The sequence below is a fragment of the Natrix helvetica genome, assembly GCF_964273705.1.
Source record: "Natrix helvetica genome assembly, chromosome: Z".
NCBI classification, from domain to species: Eukaryota; Metazoa; Chordata; class Lepidosauria; order Squamata; family Natricidae; genus Natrix; species Natrix helvetica.
In genome coordinates this window covers 9,252,477-9,275,457 of record NC_138554.1, presented here as the reverse complement: position 1 = coordinate 9,275,457, position 22,981 = coordinate 9,252,477, and the positions used below count along the sequence as shown (strand labels likewise).

Here is a 22,981-nt window from a genome sequence, read left to right as displayed (position 1 = left end):
ACCCAGTGGGTTCTGATAGGTTCTGGAGAACTGGTAGCAGAAATCTTGAGGAGATTGGAGAACCGGTAGCGGAAATTTTGAGTAGTTTGGAGAACCGGTAGCGGAAATTTTGAGTAGATTGGAGAACCGGTAGTGGAAATTTTGAGTAGTTTGGAGAACCGGTAGCGGAAATTTTGAGTAGATTGGAGGACCGGTAGCGGAAATTTTGAGTAGTTTGGAGAACCGGTAGTGGAAATTTTGAGTAGTTTGGAGAACCGGTAGTGGAAATTTTGAGTAGTTTGGAGAACCGGTAGTGGAAATTTTGAGTAGATTGGAGGACCGGTAGAGAAATTTTTAGTAGATTGGAGGACCGGTAGCGGAAATTTTGAGTAGATTGGAGAACCGGTAGCGGAAATTTTGAGTAGTTTGGAGAACCGGTAGTGGAAATTTTGAGTAGTTTGGAGAACCGGTAGTGGAAATTTTGAGTAGATTGGAGGACCGGTAGCGGAAATTTTGAAGTTTGGAGAACCGGTAGCGGAAATTTTGAGTAGATTGGAGGACCGGTAGCGGAAATTTTGAGTAGTTTGGAGAACCGGTAGTGGAAATTTTGAGTAGTTTGGAGGACCGGTAGTGGAAATTTTAAGTAGTTTGGAGAACCGGTAGTGGAAATTTTGAGTAGATTGGAGGACCGGTAGAGAAATTTTTAGTAGATTGGAGGACCGGTAGCGGAAATTTTGAGTAGATTGGAGAACCGGTAGCGGAAATTTTGAGTAGTTTGGAGAACCGGTAGTGGAAATTTTGAGTAGTTTGGAGAACCGGTAGTGGAAATTTTAAGTAGTTTGGAGAACTGGTAGTGGAAATTTTGAGTAGATTGGAGGACCGGTAGCGGAAATTTTGAAGTTTGGAGAACCGGTAGCGGAAATTTTGAGTAGATTGGAGGACCGGTAGCGGAAATTTTGAGTAGTTTGGAGAACCGGTAGTGGAAATTTTGAGTAGTTTGGAGGACCGGTAGTGGAAATTTTAAGTAGTTTGGAGAACTGGTAGTGGAAATTTTGAGTAGATTGGAGGACCGGTAGCGGAAATTTTGAGTAGTTTGGAGAACTGGTAGTGGAAATTTTGAGTAGTTTGGAGAACCGGTAGTGGAAATTTTAAGTAGTTTGGAGAACTGGTAGTGGAAATTTTGAGTAGACTGGAGGACCGGTAGCGGAAATTTTGAGTAGTTTGGAGAACCGGTAGTGGAAATTTTGAGTAGTTTGGTGAACCCGTAGCGGAAATTTTGAGTAGTTTGGAGAACCAGTAGCAGAAATTTTGAGTAGTTTGGTGAACCGGTAGTGGAAATTTTGAGTAGTTTGGAGATCCGGCAAATGCCACCTCTGGCTGGCCCCAGAGTGGGATGGGAATGGAGATTTTGCAGTATCCTTCCCCTTTCACGCCCGCCAAGCGACACCACGCCCATAGAACCGCTAGTAAAAAAATTGAATTTCACCACTGGCCGGGCCCCATTTTCGGCCATGTGCACCCCACCCCAAGCTCCATTTTCACTGGCAGAGGCCCCACAGGCCAGTCCTCTGCTGTTTCCAGGAAGGCCCCACAGGCCAGATTTAACCACCCCATGCGAGCCGGATTCAGCCCGCGGGCCTTGAGTTCGACACCCCTGATCCAGAGGGAAAGAAACCCAAACCAGAGACACCGATCCCGAGTCGTCGAGATTATTTATATGTTCGATTTACGCAACTTGTATAACAGCGCCGCAAAAAAAAAAAGAAAAAAAAAGAACGGGCCGGGCCGGGGAAGGCTGTGGTTTTGTGCATTTTGTTCCTTTTATTAAAAAAAAAAAAACAAAAGAGAAAAAAAAAGGAGGATCCAGCTACAGGAAGCTCTCTCTATCTTCTCTTTCTCCCTCGGCCCCCTTGCCACCCGAAAAAAAAAACCCGCCCTGGCCGTCGTTTTAAATTCCCTCGCAATCAATTCTTTCTCCCCCTCCCCCCCCCACAGCCTCGGCCATTATTACACAAGACATATTACATATTTATAAATATAAACCCCTCCCACCCCACACGGAGACAGGGGGTACGGAGGGAAAGGAAAAGGCGTCCTCCCCTCCCAACCTCCCTTTTGCACTTATATTACAGCATGTGAAATGGCGGCGGCAAACGGAGCCGGCGGCTGTGGGGGGACCCAAAGGAAAGGTAAGGAGTTGCTACCTAGAGCCAAGGTCGTCTTAGCTTAATGGGGTTGGGGGGAGAGGAAGAGGACGAGGAAGAGGGCAGGGTGGGTTTTTTTCCGCTGCCTCGAGATGGCAGCCACGGAGACACGTTCTCGGGCGACAATTCCAAGTGCTGCAGGAAGAGAGGGCGGATCTGCTCACCTGGCCGACAATTTTTTCTTTCTTTTCCTTTTTCTTTCTCAAAAATAAGAAGCCCTGGGAGGCAAGTCGCTTTTCCCCCCCACCCCCATTATTTCAACCCCTCGCTGGGGTTTTTGAAGGACCCTGTTTTGTCCTCCGGGCAACCGACGTGGGGGACGAAAGGGAGCCTTGTCTGCCTGAAGCGACCCCCCCCCTCTCGACGGGACTCCCCGAGTTCTCTGGCCTTTCAAATTCAATGTCATGAGGACGGCTAGCTCCCCCGGGGAATGAGCTGGCCTTGTCGGAATCCGTCCGTTTGCCCTCCGGACTTCAGTTCAGTCTTCTCCTTCCTCCTCTCCTTCGTCGCTGGAGTCGGAGTTGGCCGGCATCATGGGGTCGTCGTCCAGCAATGAAAAGTCCCGTTCCGAGCTGGCGTAGCCCTGAGACAAGTCGTCCATCTCGTCTTCCTCCTCGTCTTCATCCACGCGCTGAGGGTGGCCCAGGTGCAAAGGGGCGGCGGCGTAGCCGGCGTGGCCCAGTCCCGGATGGAGAAGGGTGCTGGAGGTGGTGGCGGCAGTGGCCGCGGCCGCTGCGGTGGGGAACGGCATGTATTGCAAGGCGGAGCCATGGGCTGGGGTGGTTTGGAAGTGGGCGTGGTGGTGCAGAGAGAGGGGTCCCGTGGCTCCCAGTTGGACCCGGCCGGCTCCCATCAGAGCCATCATGTTGGAAAACTCCATCGTGGTCTGGCGACCACGTTTCTGTGCGTTGTCGGCCCCCACGGCTCCGGGAAGGAGGCGATTCATCGTCGGATCCGGAAGGAAACCCTGAAGGGGAAGCGAGAGGCTAAATTAGGCCATGTTCATACTCCCGTTGATGGAACCTGGTTAGTGGCTCCTTCAGTGAATGGGCTCACTCTGGGCACTGGCAGCAATTGATTTTCAGTGACCTGCTCAAGTGGGAGGAGCCAGTCTCTGGGTTGTTTTTTCTTTTTTTGAGAGAGAGAGAAGGGAAAATAAATTCAGCCCTCGACTTACAACAATTAATTTAACCACCATTCAAACACTGGAGAGAGAAAAAAAGACTGGTCCTACACTTAATAAGAGTCGTGACCTCCTTAGGGTCACCCAATCAAAATTCAAGTGCTTGGAAATCCACTTGAACTTATGGCATGCCAGGGTCACGTGATCGCCTTTTGAGACCTTCCCAGAAAGGTTTTGACAAGCAAAGCCAATGGGGGAAGCTGGATTCGTTTAACGACTGGGGCAAAAAGAGTTGTAAGATCAGGTGCAACTCATTTAACAACTTCATCACTTAACAATGGAATGTCCAGGCCAAATTGTGATCATAAATCAAGAACTACCTCTCTCTCTCCCTCCCTCCCTCAATTTTTCCATCATTATCTACATATCATCCATCTACCTACCTATCATTATCTATCATCCATCCATCATCTTTCACCCATCCATCATTATCTATATATCGTCCATCCATCCTCCATCCATCCATCCATCCATCCATCCATCATTATCTACATATCCTCCATCCATCTATTATCCATCCATCATTATCTACGTCTCATCCATCCATCTATCAACTATCATCCATCCACCCATCCATCATTATCTACGTATCCTCCATCCATCCATCATCCATCCATCCATTATTATCTACGTCGCATCCATCCATCTATCATCTATCACCATCCACCCATCCATCATTATCTACCATCCATCCATCATTATCTACGTATCATCCATCCATCTATCATCCATCCACCCATCCATCCTTATCTACGTATCATCCATCCATCCATCTACCTACCTATCATTATCTATTTTCCATCCATCCATCCACTACGTATCATCCATCCATCTACCTATCATTATCTATCTATCTATCTATCTATCTATCTATCTATCTATCTATCTATCTATCTATCTATCTATCATCCATCAACTATGTGTCATCCATCCATCCATCTACCTACCTATCATTATCTATCTATCTATCTATCTATCTATCTATCTATCTATCTATCTATCTATCTATCTATCTATCATCTATCTATCTATCTATCTATCTATCATCTATCTATCTATCTATCATCTATCTATCATCTATCTATCTATCTATCTATCTATCATCTATCTATCTATCATCTATCTATCTATCATCTATCTATCTATCTATCTATCTATCTATCTATCTATCATCTATCTATCATCTATCTATCTATCTATCTATCTATCATCTATCTATCATCTATCTATCTATCTATCTATCTATCTATCTATCTATCTATCTATCTAACATCTATCATCTATCTATCTATCTATCTATCTATCTATCTATCATCTATCTATCATCTATCTATCTATCATCTATCTATCATCTATCTATCTATCTATCTATCTATCTATCTATCTATCTATCTATCTATCATCTATCTATCATCTATCTATCTATCTATCTATCTATCTATCATCTATCTATCATCTATCTATCTATCTATCTATCTATCATCTATCTATCTATCTATCTATCTATCTATCTATCATCTATCTATCATCTATCTATCTATCTATCTATCTATCTATCTATCTATCTATCTATCTATCATCTATCTATCGTCTGTCATCATCCATCCATCTTCTTAACAGCCCATCATCCTCATAGAAAGCCTCTGGGCGGTGTAGAATTTAATCAATATATTACACCAAAACTGAATAACTTTAAGATTAATTTTTTTTAAAAAATGTAAAAGAACATTATAATATTGCAGAAGACGGAGCATTCTAAGATGGGCAGACTAGAAGCAGGGATAGGTGTGTTGGCACCACCATTGGCAGAGGAAAGAATGGGGATTTATCTACTCTTGCTATTTCTTGACACCCCTCTCTCCCCGCTTCATTGTGCCCTCCGGTTGTCAGCATGAAACCTCAAAGAAGGTCCGAGGTCGAGTTCTTAAAAGCATTTTTTAAAAATATACAATTCATTAAAAAACTTAAAAGCATCAACCATCTACTATGACACAACGTTAGGATGGTCGCAAGGTCTCTGTTTTAATCACCTTTTTACCGTTGGCAGAAATGCCAGCTACCTGCATCCTCTCCAGCCCTACCAGACAGTTTGGCTCGATCGGAACAGGTTTTGGGAACCGGGGCCATCTGTGCTTCCGGCGTTCTTCCATGTACTGGAGAGAAGAGGAGGGAAAAGAGGTTGAGTAAGGCCTTGCTCAGTGAGTACAACTCCTTATTACATGCGTGTTTTAAAGCAGGGGCGTCTGGTGTATGGAAAAGTGAAAACACCCCTTCAGAAAAGGAGATAATAAGGAAGCTATTAACACGCGCAGAAATGGATAGACTAACGTTAGAATTAAGAAGAGAAGAGAATAACAGAGTTGGAAGCAGGGTTGAAATCCAGCAGGTTCTGGAGAACCAGTAGCAGAAATTTTGAGTAGCTCGGAGAACCGGCAAATAGGCTGGCCCTGCCCCCTGCTGCCTCCCAACTGATCTTCTTTTGTTGCCCTGAACAGGAGAACGGAGCTGGAAAGCAGGTTAACGGGATGGCGAGGGAATGGGGATTTTGCAGTATCCTTCCCCCGCCACGCCCACAAAGCTACGTCACGCCCACAAAGCCACGCCCACAGAACCGGTACTAAAAATTTGTTTGAATCCCACCACTGGTTCTAACCAAAAGCCCTGACCCTAACCCTATCAATTGTGGAGTCAACCGGCGACAGGGAGCGGCAGCAGAGGGATGAAAGAGCCACATGCTGCTCCAGAGCCGCTCGTTGCTGACCCCTGTCTTAGCAGGTAGGACAACATCCTGCAGGAGGCGTGGAGGGAGAAATGATGTCTGTGGATGGAAAGGAAAGGCTTCCAGAAGGGAAGGGAAGGGAAGGGAAGAAGGTTAGCACCCCATCTGCAAATGGGGAGCAAAGACATGAAGCTAAAGAAATACTTACAGCCAGGAAGCGAGGATCTACCGCATACTCCGGGTGGGCCTGCAGCCACACCTCAAGATCAGCCCGGCGGGGAGCCGCGTCGCCCACCAGCAGCGTCCCGTCTGTCTTGTTCACCACTGGGATATGAGCCTCCAGGTCGATATCGGGGCCTCTCAGGGCTTCCAGACACTGCAATTCCAGCTGAGATGAAAGAAAGAAAGAAAGAAAGAAAGAAAGAAAGAAAGAAAGAAAGAGAGAGAGAGAGAGAGAAAGAAAGGAGAGGTAGAGGAGTGGAGGAGAGGGAAAAAAGTAAGTAAGAAAGAAGTAAGATGGAGATGGAGGGAAGGAAGGAAGAAGAAAGATGGAGAGAGAGAAAGAAGGACAGAAAGGAAAAAAGAAAGGAAGGAAGGGTGAGAGAGAGAGAAAGACAGAAAGAAAGGGAGAGAGGAATGAGGAAAAGAAAGAAGGAGGAAGGGGTGGAAGGAAGGAAGGAAGAAATAAAAGGAAGAAAAAATAAAGGAGGAAGGGAGGGAAGGAGAAAGGAAAAGAGATGAGAGGGATGGGAGTGAAGAAAGGAAGGAAGAGAAAGAAAGATGGAGAGATAGAAGAGTGGAGGGGAGGAGAGGGAAGAAAGTAAGAAGTAAGATGGAGAGGGAAGGAAGGAAGGAAGATGGAGAGAGAGAAGGACAGAAAGAAAGGAAGGAAGGAAGGAAGGGTGTGAGAGAGATAAACAGAAAAATAAAAGTAGGAAGAGAACGGATGGGTGAAAAAGAAAGGAAGGAAGGAAAATAAAGAAAGAGAGGGAGGGGAGGAAGGAGGAAGAAAAAAAGAGAGGGAGAAAGGAAGGAAGGAAAAGAAAGACAAGAGGGAAGGGAGGGGAGGAAGGAAGGGGGGAAAAAGGAAGGAAGAAAAAGAAAGATGGAGAGATAGAATAGCGGAGGGGAGGGAAGAAATTAAGAAGACAGAGAGGGAAGGAAGGAAAGAAGGAAGATGAGGAGAGAGAAAGAAAGAAAAAAAAAAGAAAGAAAAAGAGAAAACCAAGCCAGCCAAAAAGTTAGGGTCTCTAACACGGTTTCTCCCTCCTTCCGCCCTTTGCACCTCAGGGCCACAAACCTCCTCCCCTCCCCTTGACTGATGGGCCAGCTGCCTCTGTCTGCCCATCCCGAGGACCGGACTCCGCGAACCAGCAACCGCTCACCTCCACCATTTTCTTGCTACTTTTCTTCTGGGTGAGAGCAGGCCGATCCCGCACGGTGCCATTAGGGATCAGCTTGTGCTTTTGGAAAGTCAGTTTGATGCCTTCTTCCTAGAGAAAGGGACGGAGCGTTAGGGGCGAGGGTGCAGAATGCAGGAGCTCACTTCCGCCCCCTCCGCCACACACCTTCCCAATTAGCCTTGCAAGCTCCCAATGGGTGGGGTGGTGGGAATTGAGGGGAGGGGGGGGGGAAATAATAATAATAATGTAAGATAGGTGGCACAAAAATCTGTGGATTATCCACAGGATAATCGAAGTTTCTAGACAGGCGTGGAAGGAGTGGGGGTGGGGGGGCACATAGGGTCCTTAGCAGATTTCCACTTCTGTCCTTAGCAATGGATGGAAACGAATCAAGGAGAGAAACATCCTAGAACTAGGGGGAAAGGTTCTAACACATGGGTGTCAAACTCGATTTCATTGAGGGCCGCATCCGGGTTGGGTTTGATCTCAGAGGGCCCGGGGGGGAGGTTGTGGGTGTGTCCAGGGAGGGCGTTGTTATGGTGGGCATTGCCACGGGACATGACACAGGACCGCACCTCTGCACATGTGGTTTTGTACACTTATAAAAATAGGTAAAGGTTCCCTTCGCACATATGTTCTAGTCATTCCCAACTCTAGGGGGCGGTGCTCATCTCCGTTTCAAAGCCGAAGAGCCAGCGCTAGCCGAAGTCATCTCCGTGGTCATGTGGCTGGCATGACAAAACGCTGAAGGCGCACGGAACGCTGTTACCTTCCCACCAAAGGTGCTTCCTATTTTTTCTACTTATATTTTTACATGCTTTCGAACTGCTGGGCTGGCGGAAGCTGGGACAAGTAACGGGAGCTAACTCTGTTGCGCGGTGCTAGGGATTCGAACCGCTGAACTGTGCTGATCAACAAGCTCAGCGTCTTAGCCACCACATCCCTATAAAAGTAGAGAGGTGTACATTTCTGTGATTTTGGTTTTTTTAAAAATACATACTTGATTACTTCAAAGCTGTCAAACTCATGGCCGGGGGCGGGAGGGGGAGTAGATCTGGCCCGCGGGATGCTTAGATCTGGTTCACAGGGCCACCCTGGAAACAGGAAGGATCGCCCCGCGGTAACTCGGCCAGCGGAAATGGAGCTTGGAGGGCAGCTCTCCCAAGTTCCATTTTTGCTGGCAGAGGGTTGCAGGCGGCCATCGCAGGCAAAACGGAGCTTGAGAGCCCACTGGCAGAGCGCTCGAGCTGCCAGACACCCCCGACATGAGTGAGGTTCAGCTGACCACGCCCCCTCTGCCCCGACAATGGTGGGATTCAAATATTTTTACTATTGGTTCTATGGGCGTGGCCAGGTAGGCGTGGTGTGGCTTGGTGGCCGTGGCAGGGGAAGGTTACTGCAAAATCCCCATTCCCTCCTGATCAGCTGGGACTCGGAAGGCAGAGAATAGATGGGGGCGTGGCCAGCCAGAGATGGTATTTGCTGGTTCTCTGAACTACTCAAAATTTCTGCTACTGGTTCTCCAGAACTGGTCAGAACCTGCTGAAGACCATCTCTGCTCCCCAAGGTCAAACACAACCCTCAGTGAAATCGAGTTTGACACCCCTGATCTACTTGATCCCCCTATGAGAGAGACCAGATCAAGAAACTGACTTCATAGGAAGACTAGAACTATAAATTATTGACGTAGCCTATAGTCGCAGAATCCTGCAAACCTGAAAGGTATAATATTTTACCTTTCCTCCCTTTTATAACCGTCTGAGTCAAGGGCGGCCTCCTCCTGCAGCACTCTGGCAGTCAAAACGCCCCATTTTCAGTAGCAAAAGCACCCCATGGGCCAGTCCTTAAGTTATTTAGAGGCCGGCCCCACAGGTCAGATCTAAGCACCCTGTGAGCTGGATCTGGCCCGTGGGTCTCGAGTTTGACACTCCTGTCCCAACAGAACAATCAATCAGTGGAACGACTTGCGTCCAGAAGTTGTGGGTACTCCAACACTGGAAGTTTTTAAGAAGAGATTAGACAACCATTTGTCTGAAATGGTACAGGGTGTTGTGACTCTGACAGTGAGGAGGTTGGGGAGGAACATGGGCCAGTCCTGGAGTCTGGGGAAAACTCTGATGAGTGCTCTGCATTGAAGGCAGAGATGGGGCCAGGGCCATCCAATAGTTATCAGCTGCCTTCGTAGTCAGAGATCAGTGGGGCAGAAGAACAGCTGGAGCCTGTTCCCAGTGTGCGCATGGACAGAGCTGCCAGAAGGGAACATGTTAAGGAACGGGAGTAAAGGCACAGGTGAATGGCCCCTCCCATAGGGAATAAAGAGGAGCGAAAGGGGAGTGGAGTTTGCAGGAGACAATTAGTAGTTCAATTCATTAGGGTAAAGATCTGTTCCTGACTTCTTGCCAAGGAATTGCTGCTACAGCGTGGCGTTTGGAAGATATTGGCCTGGCAGCTCTCCAAGCCTGATAAAGGTCTGCAGTTGTGAAATCTCATAAAAGACTTTTGGCCGGGACTTTGCTAGAGAGGAATTCCCTTTAACCTAAAGAAAAGTGGTTTTATCGGGACGATAATGATCTTGGGAAGCCTAGGTCAGAACACAGGGTTTCCTGCCTGAGCATGGGGTTGGATTAGAAGATCTCCAAGGTCCCTTCCAACTCTGCTATTCTGTTATTCTCACCAGACGAGCTAAAACTAGCCTACAAAAGGATGACCACGGGCTGTGAGAAGCTGGGAAAAAGAGGTCCAAGAGTGGGAATGGGCACAAGGAGCTGCTCTTCAAAACGGTCTAACGTGGAAACATGGTGATTTTTGCCGCTTTATTTAGTAGCTGAATCTCCATTTCCATCCATTTTTCAAATTCCCTAATGCAGGGGTCAGCAAACTGCGGCTCTGGAGCCACATGTGGCTCTTTCCTCCCTCTGTTGTGGCTCCGTCACCTGTCGGTGCCACAATTTTGAGAGGAGCTTCCGGGGGGGGGGGGGGGAAGCACAGTGCGCCAGGAGAAGACTCTATGGCAAGGGGAGGTTATCTCCACAATTGTACGGCTTTCGGTTATGACAGGTAGAGGAAAAAGTACGCCGCGCTAGGAGGAGACTCTATGGTGAGGGAACTGAACTTCCGGTCAGCTCCAGAATTGAACAGGGGACTTCCGGTTAGGACTTCTGTGGCGTCCGGTGTTTTCTTTTCTGGGGAAACGGGTCCAAATGGCTCTTTGAGTGTTTACGTTTGCCGACCCCTGCCCTAATGATAGAGCTGTTTGGTTTTGCGCAGGGACTCGATCCTGGCATGCACAGAGGGCTGGGTGTGGGTGGGGATGGATGCTGTTCTTCCAGACCTATCTTGAACTCACATCTTTGATCTGCACGGTAAACTCCTTCTCTTGGCCACCGTGTCGGAGGCGGGTGAAGGAAGCTGTGCCTTCCTCTTGGGATGCCAGAGGGCAGATGTGAGGGATGGGGGTGGTGGTGTACTCTCCGTGCAAGTGGGGCAGGCCTTCTCCCTGGCCAACGCAGGACACTACCTGGCCCTGTTGCGGGGAGGGCCACTTTCCGGACAGCACAGCCTGGCACACCAAGTCGATACGGGTGATGAGGACACGATCCTGCAGAAACAAAAGGAAGAGAGAATCATCTGGGCAAAAGACGCCATTCCCCTGTAAAATTGCCTTCAAACTCAATCCGCAATTTTCCCACTTGGGAACTGGGTATCTCCAAGGCATCTCCGCTTCTCTCCAACACTTAATGCTTTGATGACGTTCAACCCTAGTCAACCAAGCACCAAGGACTCCATACTTCATAAGTGCATTTACAGCTCTCTCTAAGCCAGGGGTGTCCAAACTTGGGAACTTTAAGACTTGTGGACTTCAACTCCCAGAATTCCCCAGCCAGCCATGCTGGCTGGGGAATTCTGAGAGTTGAAGTCCACAAGTCTTAAAGTTCTCAAGTTTGGACACCCCTGCTCTAAGCGGTTTAGAGAGTCAGTCTATTGCCCCACAACAATCTGGGTCCTCGTTTTACCCACCTCGGAAGGATGAGAGTCTGAGACAACTTCGAGCCGGTCAGGATTGAACTGCTGGCAATCAGCAGAATGATCCTGCAATATTGCATCCTAACCACTGTGCCACCACAGTTCTTAATAGCAATTGCACTTAGACTTATATATTGCTTCACAGTGCTTTTACAGCCTCTCTAAGAGCTTTACAGATTCAGCCTATTGCCCCCCAACAATCTGGGTCCTCGTTTTACCCACCTCGGAAGGATGGGAGTCTGAGACAACTTCGAGCCGGTCAGGATTGAACTGCTGGCAATCAGCAGAATGATCCTGCAATATTGCATCCTAACCACTGTGCCACCACAGTTCTTAATAGCAATAGCACTTAGACTTATATATTGCTTCACAGTGCTTTTACAGGCCTCTCTAAGCGCTTTACAGAGTCAGCCTATTGCCCCCCAACAATCTGGGTCCTCGTTTTACCCACCTCGGAAGGATGGGAGGCTGAGTCAAACTTGAGTCGGTCTGGATCGAACTGCTGGCAGTCAGCAGAATGATCCTGCAATATTGCATCCTAACCACTGTGGCACCACAGTTCTTAACAGCAATTGCACTTAGACTTATATATTGCTTCACATTGCTTTTACAGGCCTCTCTAAGCGCTTTACAGAGTCAGCCTATTGCCCTCCAACAATCTGGGTCCTCATTTTACCCGCCTCGGAAGGATGAGAGGCTGAGTCAACTTTGAGCCAGTCAGGATCTAACTGCTGGCAGTCAGCAGAATTAGCTTGCAATCTTGCGTCCTAACCACTCCTCCACCATAGTTCTTAATGCTTTTTCTGTCACAAGGACTTAAGTTTTGTGAGTGGTGAGGCAGCCTAGAGGTGGAGCTCTCGCCTTACAATCAGGAGGCTGTGGGTTCGATCCTAGGTAGAGGCAGATATTTCTCTCTCTGGGCACCATTGGTGGGTTCCGGGAGGTACGGCCCAGTACGGCCGTACCGGTAGATTGCTCCTGGGAGCTGGGGTGGGGGGCAAAAACAGCCTGTTTTTGCCCTCCCCAGCTCTCAGGAGCACTTTGCAAGCCTCCCAAACCCCCTGAACGTCCATTTTTGCAAAGGGAGCAGGATTCCAGGAGGCCAAAAATGCTGTATTCAGTGTGTAAGACGCAACCAGATTTTCACCCTCTTTGTTGAAGGGAAAGGGTGCGTCTTGTACTCCGAAAAATACGGTACGTCTATTTTTTTTAGACTCATACAGATATCCGAAGAAGACGGCAGCTGCCTTAAATTAGGAGGCTTGAAGCACTCCTGAATCATTTCCAAATATGTAGAGACCTAATAAATTGGGTAAAAGATAAAGGTAAAGGTTCCCCTCGCACATATGTGCTAGTCGTTCCTGACTCTAGGGAGTGGTGCTCATCTCTGTTTCAGAGCTGAAGAGCCAGCGCTGTCCAAAGACGTCTCCGTGGTCATGTGGCCGGCATGACTAAACGCCAAAGGCACACGGAATGCTGTTACCTTCCCACCAAAGGTGATTCCTATTTTTCTACTTGCATTTTTTACGTGCTTTTGAACTGCTAGATTGGCAGAAGCTGGGAGCTCACCCCATTAAGCAGCACTAGGGATTCGAACCGTCAATCTTTCTGATCGACAAGTCTTAGCCACTGAGCCACCGCGTCCCAATAAATTGGGTTAATCCTGCCTAAATGGTAGGGGGAAGCTTCATAGATCTAAAGTGACCACAATATGGGCATATCATGTATTCTACTACAAAGGTGTGCTATTAAAAAAACCAACACTAATACCTGCCCAGATAAATGAGAGAGGTCTGTAGAGATTCTCCATCATCCAAGTCATGGTTGACCCAAAGGTGCTTTTTCAGAAGGCAACTGGACTTCCTTGCTTCTTTCTTTGAGGATGTTTCGCTTCCCATCCAAGAAGCTTCTTCAGCTCTGACACCTTTGCTTTAGCTACGCAATTTGGGATTGAACATCTTTCGAATGGTGTGGGAGTATGAACGGATTTCCAGAAAAACTGGAGATTCAATTTTTCGCGCAGAGTTGGAAGGGACCTTGGAGGTCTTCTAGTCCAACCCCCTGCCTAGGCAGGAAACCCGATACCGTTCCAGACAAAGAGGAACCATTGGCACCACTCAGGTGACCCTGAGGACACGGTTAAACCTCCAAGTGGCTTCAACGTCTCTTGAAAAATCAACCTTTGGGGTCCCTTTTGCAAATTCATTGGAATTTGGGACAAAATCCCCCAGTGTCTTGATTTGCGTACTGCCCATCTTATTTAGGGGTGACTGGGGCGTTTACAAACATTAAAAACCAGTAAACCTTAAAATGATAAACTATAATTTAAGGCCACCCAGAGCTGCCCTGGAGTAAGACAGGCGGACAATCGATGAAACAAAGAATGATGAGAAGCGAAACGTCTTCGAAGAAAAAAACAAGAAATATTCAATTGCCTCCTGAAAAAAAAAACATCTTTGGGACGTATATGGGACGTATTTATCCCTGTTGAGAAGCAGAGCAGGGACAAATTAAAAAAAAAAATCATTGCCCAAGACAAACGTTTGCATTAAATTACTTCTTCTGAATCCTATGGGAATGATACAAGTAAAAGTCTGCTCAGGTGGAATGGGTACAACTCGCTATGGAAAAACATCCTGCGGACAATTCAACAATTCAATTTCATTCTTTATCGTAATTTTTTAAAATTTAAAATTTATTTTAAATGTTGGTCATTTGCATTCCATTCCGCCTCTCCTTTTGCGCGCTGCCTTTAATGATTCTATTGCCCCGTTTCTTCAATATTACGTAACTCTTGTCCCTGTGCCAAGTTGCCCTGCGGCGAGTTGGCCAACGGAGCAAGCTGGCGGTGGCAAATTGACGGTGGCGAGTTGGCCGTAGACAACACCGCCCCCCCCCCCGGCCCACATTTGAGTCTCAAACGGAAGACTATGCTCTTGGTGCACCATACAACTCCAGGAGTGTCCCTGCCTTCTCCGGCTCGCCATTACCTTTGGCCACTCGTGGGCCCTTTGGCGCTCCTGGAGCAGCAGATCCGAGGCACTAGGCTGCGGGGAGTTCCCCTCGTGGGAAGTGGGCAGGGAGAGCAGCGAGGATTCCTCCTCCTCAAACAGCTTCCCACCACAAGAAGCCTCTTCACCTGGGACAAAAAACAACGACGAGAAGGTAGGAAGGGATGGAAAGAGAATACGGGTCTGCTCCAGAAGAGGGCCCTGAAGAGAAGGAAGTGGCTGGGTGGATTAAGTTACAACAGTTCGCTTAGTGACCGTTTAAAGTTATGATGGCGCAGTTACATTAATTCTACTCACCTCATTATGATAGCATTGGACATAATACAATCATCTCTCAACTTCTAATCCTTTCCTCTACATACTGATTTTAAAAACCTTTATATATAAAAGTGTGTGTGTGTGTGTGTGTGTGTGTGTGTGTGTGTGTGTGTGTGTGTGTGTGCTCCAGCATAACTCTGAAGCACCTCAGGCAATTTCAACCAAACTTGGTACACAGATGACTTACTCTCCGGAGACAAATACTGTGGGGCTAAGACACATCTAACATCCCTCAGGGTATGTGTTCTGTTAAGATATAATCTGTTGTGCCTTAAAATGGCTTCTACTGTACTGCTGTAAAATGGCTTCTACTGTACAGTGCAGTGGAGTTGCCATGGTAATGGCTTCACAGTACTCCACAAGGGGGCTCCCTCTGGTAAGGAGGAAAATCCAACATTAGAAATTACGCTTCTGAGGGCACAGGGAAAACATTTCTAACTAATTTAATTGTTGCTGAAATCCGGACTCAGGGAGAAGTCGCTCTTGCCATCGCCTCTTCAGGAATTGCGGTGACATTAATGGAAGAAGGGAGGACAGCGATGTTGCACTTACGTTGCCACTTGACATCACCATTCCTGTCTAATACAGGACTGGAATAAGTAAATACCCGGGCGACGCCGGGTTATCAGCTGGTATTATATAAGAATATACAGAATAATATTTTCCCTCTTCTAGGGAAAATTCTATTCCTACCTCTATTTTAAACCTTAATGGCACAAATCTTATATTAGTAAGATTGCCAAAATTGTCAATATTATCGCTATTATTTTATATAAAAATTAACGACATCCAGATGCCACACTGTTCATGTATTCAATATTTATACATATTTAAAATAAAATAAAATATAGAAAATAAAAAGTCACAATGGCGCTAAAAAGGGACTTACCGCCAGGTTTTTCCTCTCTGCGTCATGTAATATATGTGGGCATGTACATAATTTTATATGCATTTATTTATTTTGTCATGTTTATATAGTGTAAAATTGGAGGTGGTGACCCTTTGAGAGCTGCATGCGACGAAATTTCATTTTTAATGTCTGCCAATTTGTGTACAGTAGTGGCCAAATTTATGGAAACCTTTTGGGAAAAGTGTAGTTTCTAAAACTAGCTAATAACACCACTTTTTATTTTGGAGTAGTACCATAACATTATATATCAATGGAAATATAATTTACTGACTGTAAGATTGCAATGCAATAACTTTTATGAAGGATTTGCTATTAGAATAGCAGTTTATAAAGAAGAAAAACGAAAGGAAATATACAAAAATGATCACCATAGAAAAAACGAAATATACAAAAATTAGCACCGTGTCAGTTAATATTTAGTTGGGTAACCTTTAGCACGAATTACGGCCTTACGTCGTCTTCCCATGGAGTGAACCAAGTCTTTTAGTTTTGCAGCTGTTATAAAGTGAAACCAAGATTGAATGATTGCTTCTATTAACTGGGTTTTATTGTTGGGTCCCTTCTGACTAACAAGTTAGTTGGCTCCATAGATGTTCAATTGGGTTAAGATCTGGGTATTCCCAGGCCATTCCAGGAGTGGAATCTGATTATCTTGAGACTCCCAAAGAAAGGTGTTATTAGCCTTCAAATCTCAAAAATAACACTTTCCCCCAAAGTTTTCCACAATTGTGGCCACTACTGTACATTCAAAGTGACAATGAAGTTATTCTATTCTATTTTCACACTTATGACCTTTGTAGAATTCCCCAGGAACGTGTGATCAGAATTTGGATGCTTGGCAAACTGACTCGTGTTTATGACGGTTGCAGTGTCCCGGGATCATGGGATGGTCACCTTCTGCGAGCTTCGGACAAGCGAAGTCCACAGGGGAGACAGGTTCTCTTAACAACGGTGTTACCAATTGAACCGCTGCAGCGATCCACTTAATGAAAGTCATAAAATTAGGGGGGGGGGAAAATCACTTAACAAATGTCTCGCCTACCAATGTAAATTTGGGGGTAAATTGTGGTCATAATTTGAGGACTACCTGTACTACAGTGCTAATAGAGGGGTTTTGGGGTGGTGGTAGCTTTTAAGTAAGGTCATGTATGTCCCTTTGCTAAAAGTTAATCCAGGCTGGCATTGATTCAATGCTTGGCAAGAGGACCAGCTGAATATCTCCTAGTGTGCCGTTTTACAAGTTCCACAAAAAAGCGAACGTCAAAATATTTTGGACATGCGATGCGGCACCAGGAAAAATACGGCATACTTCCACTTAGTCATCCAAGGAAAGATTAAAGGTAAACCAGGTCCATACAGAAGAAGGACATCATGGCTTCAAAATCTAAGGGACCGGTTTGGACAAAACTCAGCAGCACTTTTTCCTCTTGCTGTTGATCAAAATAGGATCGCCAAAATGACAACCAACGTCCGGCGATGGATATGGCACAACAACAAGAAGTTAGTTAACAAACAGTCCGTAACTACAGCACAGGTAGCTAGATTCTGTGCAGAAGCACTGGGGATTCGGCAGAAAAACAGGTGTCTAATCCACCATGGCTATTTTATACTACAAATGTGGCAAAGCCCTTTGCACTACCTATTCCTTTTAGTATTAAACTGACTACGGGCCTCACTTTTTATGGATTGTAATTTTAGTATAGTTAGACCATGTGACAGATTGGATTTTATCATAGATTTTACCTGTTTTTATACTTCTATTCTAAAATGTTTAATTGTATATTCACTGAGTGTCTTTATTTGTTCTGGTTTCAGACAGTAATAAACTATCCTGACTCCTGAGTTTAAAGGCTATAGTTCTGTTAGTGGAGAAATAAGGGACAGAAAAGGCTTTTAATAAACTTGAGTGGTAAAAAAATGCTTACTATGGAATGCTGTATTTCGTAAAAGACTGCTTTAGAGAAAATCAAGTATAATCATAAATAAAAAGGCTTGGCTTTTAGAAGAATTGCAGATTGATCCAGCAATGATAGATTTACGACTAAATAAATGAGACAGGCTACAGATACGTTCAGCCACTAACACATCCCACACAACAAAATAAACCAGTATTAGCGACAAATAAACTGGGGTTGGATTCCGTAATATGCCTGTCAGGACAATCTATGTTTGGGCTGTTGGTGTATGTTTAATCAATGTTTAAGCTGACTTATTGAATTGGTGTTGTGGCAGACCCGAGCAGTGAGGAGGTTGGGGAGTAACTTGGGCCAATCCTGGAGTCTGTTGGGTGCTCTGGTCAGAGGCAGAGATGGGGCCAGGGCCATCCGACATTTATCAGCTACCTTAGGAGTTGGAGATAAGTGGGGAAGAAGAAAAGCTGGAGCCTGTTCCCGATGCACGCATTTACAGAGCTGTCAGGAGAAGGGCACAATTAAGGAACAGAGGTCAATTTGGGAGTAAAGGCACAAGTGGATGCTAAATGGCTCCTCCCACAGGGAATAAATAGGAGCAAAAGGGGAAGTTTGCAGGAGACAATTTAGTTCGTTTATTATCGTGAAGATTTGCATATCTGAGTTTGTGCCTCACAGAGATTCTTTGCCAGGTATTTCATTGTACAGAGTTGCAACTAGAAACTCTCGGCCTGGCATTTATCCAAGGACTAATGAGGTCTGTTGCTGCAATTAAACCTGGAAAGACTTATCGCCAGGACTTTTCTGGATGTGAATGCTAGGAATTCACATTAACCAAATAAAAAGGGTGGGTTTTTTTGCAGGACAAGAAGTCTGTTTTGTGATTCTGTGAAATGTAGGTCAGAACAAAAGAATTCTTGTGAACTCCCTAGAAGAGGGGAGACAGTTTGGAGAGCCTATAAAAAAGGCAAGTTAAAAATACCCTTTCTATCAACAGGCATTTCTCTCCTGCCCTTGCATTCCGGAGCTGTCAACAGTTTCAGCAGTCATTAATGGCTGCCTCGCAGCTGCCGGTAAAAGGGGCTTTTCCCGGATCACCAGAGACTTTGCAATGTCTCTGGGATCAACAGGATGTGCCCATTCCTGTCACCGTCTCTACGGGACAGTTTAGGTCCAGATGGAACGTCCAGTGACCTGGATATCGGCAGCAATCTTGGAGCTCCAAGATCGCCCGACCATTTCACTGTGACGTCAGCTCCGCGTCTCCAGGCATTTCTCAACTTTAGTAGATAGGTTGTCTTTTTGGCCAATCTCTCCTGATTTTTTTTTAAGCAAGGAAGGCCTTGGCTATTTCTCTTCAGGAGATGAGGGGGAAAGAAGAAGTGATATCTTTAAAAAAATCAAAACACCAACTCACCCTCACTGTCGTCAGAGCAGCCCGAGGAGGACGAACACGACGATGACGCAGAAATCTTGCTGAGGTCAAGTTCAGAGTCAGAGTCCTCGGCCGATTCAGGTTTGGGGGGCAAGGCGAGCGGATGTGGCGGAGCAGGTGGCTCATTCAAAGGTGGAGCAAGGAGCAGGGGAGATGGAGCAGCCGCCATGCTGACCCCTGGAAGGGGTAGCCCTGTAGGCTGGGCTGGCCCTGGGGGCGGAAGAGGGGGTGTCCCTGTGCCCCCTGCCCGACTGTGCAGGTGGCTGAGCCGAGCCGCCAGGAAAGAGAAGTCCGGGTCCTGCATGATGGTGGTGTCGGTTTGGCTAAGACCGTGGCGGGCCACTCCCCGGAGCAGCTCTCCATCGTGGCGTCCGCACTGCCACCACGGTGGCATTTCAGACCCGGGAGGCTGGCACAGGGCAAGGCGCTCTTCCAAGAGGGGATGGCACAGCACTTGCTCCCGCAGACGGCGCAGGAGATCAATGCGGTAGAGGGTGCGGGAGGCCCGCTCTTCTGTGATGGGTTCGATGAACAGGGTGGGGTCTGGAGACTCTGGAGAGGAAGGGAAAACCGGGTGAATCTGGAATCATTCTACTTCTCGCTCTTTTCCTCAGTTGTTTCTCTTCTGTTCCACCCCATCCCTCCTGGCACACTGCCTGAAGCCCTTATAGCAGAGGTCCCCAACCCCTAGTCCACAAACTGGCACCGGTCCATGGCATGGCAGCAACCGGTCCGCGCAAACAAGCGAAGCCCCATCCCCGTGAAGCAGGCGGCACGTGAAACCACGCCCCCTTCGGTCCACGGAAAAACCTCTCTCCACGGAACCGGTGCCTACTGCCCGAAAGGTTGGGGCGCATGGCTTTATAACACCAGTTCAGAATTTTAGCAACTTTAAGATGGGCATAATTTAATTCCAGTAAATGTCTGGAATTCTGGGAGCTGAAATTCACCCATATTGAAGTTGTTGAGATCGAGAAACGCAGCTTTATTGTTGGGGCTGCAGTGCCGGGCTGTGGACTGGAAGGGGTGTGGTTTCATGTACTGCCGGCATCCCGTGGATGAGTTGCTTTCTCTCTTTCTTTTTTCCTTTCTTTCTTCCTCTTTCCTTCCTTCCTCTTTCTTTCATTCCTTTCTCTTCCCTCTTTCCTCTTTCTCTCCTTTCCTTTCTTTCTCTTCCTTCTTCTTGTTCTTAGTTTCTTTTTCTTTCCCTTTTTTTCTCTTCCTTCCTTCTCTTTCTTTCTTTCTTTCCTTTCTTTCCCTTTTCTTTCTCTTTCCTTTCCTTTCCTTTCTCTTTTCCTTCCTTCCTCTTCCTTTCTTTTTCTCTCTCCACCTTTCCTCCTCTTTCTTTCTTTCTCTCTCCCCCCTTCCTTCCTTCTCTCCCCCCTCCCCGTCCCCCTTGCCAGTCTGCCCAGCCAGAAAAGGTTGGAGATCACTGACTTACAACTTATTTTGAGACATGTCCCCAAGACCCTCTACATTCACATCTCCAATGTGATTGGAATTAAAAACCCTCATTCATTCCCACTAATCTCTGAAGATTGTGGACAAGACTCACGGACTCTTTCAAACAGGCAGTTTATTGCCTTTTTTTAAAAAAAGTGAAATGTAAAAAAAAAAACAAAATAGGAACGACTTAATATTTCTTTCCATGTTTTGAAAAGCTTCTTTCCAGGGTTCCCTTAATTATCCCTTATTAGAAAATGCGCTAATAAACTTTTCTATCTCTTGATTGTTCACATCCGTTTAACAATTAATCAGTGGAACAGAAGTTGCCTCCAGAAGTTGTGAATGCCCCAACACTGGAAGTCTTTAAGAAGATGCTGGATAGCCATTTGTCTGAAATGGTATAGGACAGCGATGGCGAACCTTTTTTGGCTCGCGTGCCACAAGTGGGGGGAGCGCGGGGGGGTCGTGTGCGGGCGTGCCGCACCCATAATGCAACGCGCCCCCAGTGCGCATGCGCGCACAACGCGCCCATTTTTGCATGATTTTTTCGCCTTCCCCAGGCTCCAGAGGCTTTATAGGAGCCTGGGGAGGGCGAAAAGAGCCTCCCCCGCCCCCCCCCCCCGGAGGCTTCAGGGAACGTCCGGAGGCTTCCCTGAAGCCTTCGGAACACTTAAAACCTCCCCCCCCCCCCCGGAGGCTTCAGGGAACGTCCGGAGGCTTCCCTGAAGCCTTCGGAACACTTAAAACCTCCCCGCCCCCCCCGGAGGCTTCAGGGAACGTCCAGAGGCTTCCCTGAAGCCTTCGGAACACTTAAAACCTCCCCGCCCCCCCCCCCCCGGAGGCTTCAGGGAACGTCCGGAGGCTTCCCTGAAGCCTTCGGAACACTTAAAACCTCCCCGCCCCCCCCCCCCGGAGGCTTCAGGGAACGTCCAGAGGCTTCCCTGAAGCCTTCGGAACACTTAAAACCTTCCCGCCCCCCCCCCCCCCCGGAGGCTTCAGGGAACGTCCGGAGGCTTCCCTGAAGCCTTCGGAACACTTAAAACCAACCTCCGAGCAACCCGGACTTCCGGGTTGCTCGGATGGTCGTTTTAAGCGCTCTGAAGGCTTCAGGGAAGCCTCGGGACGGTCCCTGAACAGGCACGAGACGTGCGTCTCCATCGCCCGGGCCCGGATCGCCTCCACCGCGCGGCGCCTCAGGCTCGGCGTCCTTGCGCCCGGCCTTCAAATCGCCGCCGCCGCCACCGCCGCTAGGACGGGCTAGGCTTCAGCCGCGCCACCCTCGCCTCCTCCTCCTCCTCTACCCGCGCCATCGCAAGGATTAAGGCGAAAGGGGGCGGGGGCGGGGAAAGCGAAGGGGGCTTTGTATGATTTTTTCGCCTTCCCCAGGCTCCAGAGGCTTTATAGGAGCCTGGGGAGGGCGAAAAGAGCCTCCCCCGCCCCCCGGGAGGCTTCACGGAACGCTCGAACGCGGTGCCGGGGCCCGGCAGGCAGCGAACGAGTCGGAGCCTGCCGACTGGAGGAAGAGGGTGAGAGGCTGGTCCTGTGAACGGCGGCAGCAGCGGCGACAATAGTCGTAACTTGCCGGCGGGCCGCCCCGGCTGGGAGACAAAGGAGGGGAAAGGCGGCAGGCAGCCGAGTTGCGACTATTGTCGCCGCTGCTGCCGCCGTTCACAGGACCTCTCACCCTCTTCCTCCAGTCGGCAGGCTCCGACTCGTTCGCTGCCTGCCGGGCCCCGGCGCCGCGTTCGAGCGTTCCGTGAAGCCTCCGGGGGGGGGGGCGGGGGAGGCTCTTTTCTCCCTCCCCAGGCTCCTATAAAGCCTCTGGAGCCTGGGGAAGGCGAAAAAATCATGCAAAGCCCCCTTCGCTTTCCCCGCCCCCTTTCGCCTTAATCCTTGCGATGGCGCGGCTAGAGGAGGAGGAGGAGGAGGCGAGGGCGGCGCGGCTGAAGCCTAGCCCGTCCTAGCGGCGGCGGCGGCAGCGATTTGAAGGCCGGGCGCAAGGACGCCGAGCCTGAGGCGCCGCGCGGTGGAGGCGATCCGGGCCCGGGCGATGGAGACGCACGTCTCGTGCCTGTTCAGGGACTGTCCCGAGGCTTCCCTGAAGCCTTCAGAGCACTTAAAACGACCATCCGAGCAACCCGGAAGTCACTTCCCGGTTGCTCGGAGGTTGGTTTTAAGTGTTCCAAAGGCTTCAGGGAAGCCTCGGGACGTTCCCTGAAGCCTCCGGGGGGGCGGCGGGGGGGCTCTTTTCGCCCTCCCCAGGCTCCTATAAAGCCTCTGGAGCCTGGGGAAGGCGAAAAATAGCTTTTAAAAAGGTGAACTCAGCTGGCCAGCGCGCGCATGCGCGCTGGCCAGCTGACAGGGCAGCGCCTCGCGTGCCCTGACAAATGGCTCCGCGTGCCACTTGTGGCACGCGTGCCATAGGTTCGCCATCACGGGT

General features: G+C 48.2%; 1 protein-coding gene across 11 annotated transcripts in view; it reads right to left on the bottom strand.

The window, feature by feature from the left end:
* Positions 1-1,346: 1,346 nt before the first annotated feature.
* LOC309382118 (chromodomain-helicase-DNA-binding protein 8-like) overlaps positions 1,347-22,981 on the bottom strand; it is a 146,450-nt gene continuing 124,815 nt past the window's right edge. For 8 of the 11 annotated variants that reach the window (XM_081933609.1, XM_081933618.1, XM_081933617.1 and 5 more), the window contains 7 exons: positions 19,078-19,647; positions 14,502-14,650; positions 10,835-11,086; positions 7,471-7,578; positions 6,294-6,473; positions 5,397-5,519; positions 1,348-3,150 (listed from right to left, as the gene is read on the bottom strand). In XM_081933609.1, the coding sequence (XP_081789735.1) occupies positions 2,662-3,150; positions 5,397-5,519; positions 6,294-6,473; positions 7,471-7,578; positions 10,835-11,086; positions 14,502-14,650; positions 19,078-19,647 (1,871 nt within the window). In that variant the 3' untranslated portion in view covers positions 1,348-2,661. Of the gene's footprint in view, positions 3,151-5,396; positions 5,520-6,293; positions 6,474-7,470; positions 7,579-10,834; positions 11,087-14,501; positions 14,651-19,077; positions 19,648-22,981 lie in introns of all 11 variants that reach the window. The other 3 variants (XM_081933611.1, XM_081933610.1, XM_081933616.1) reach the window with 3 other exon arrangements.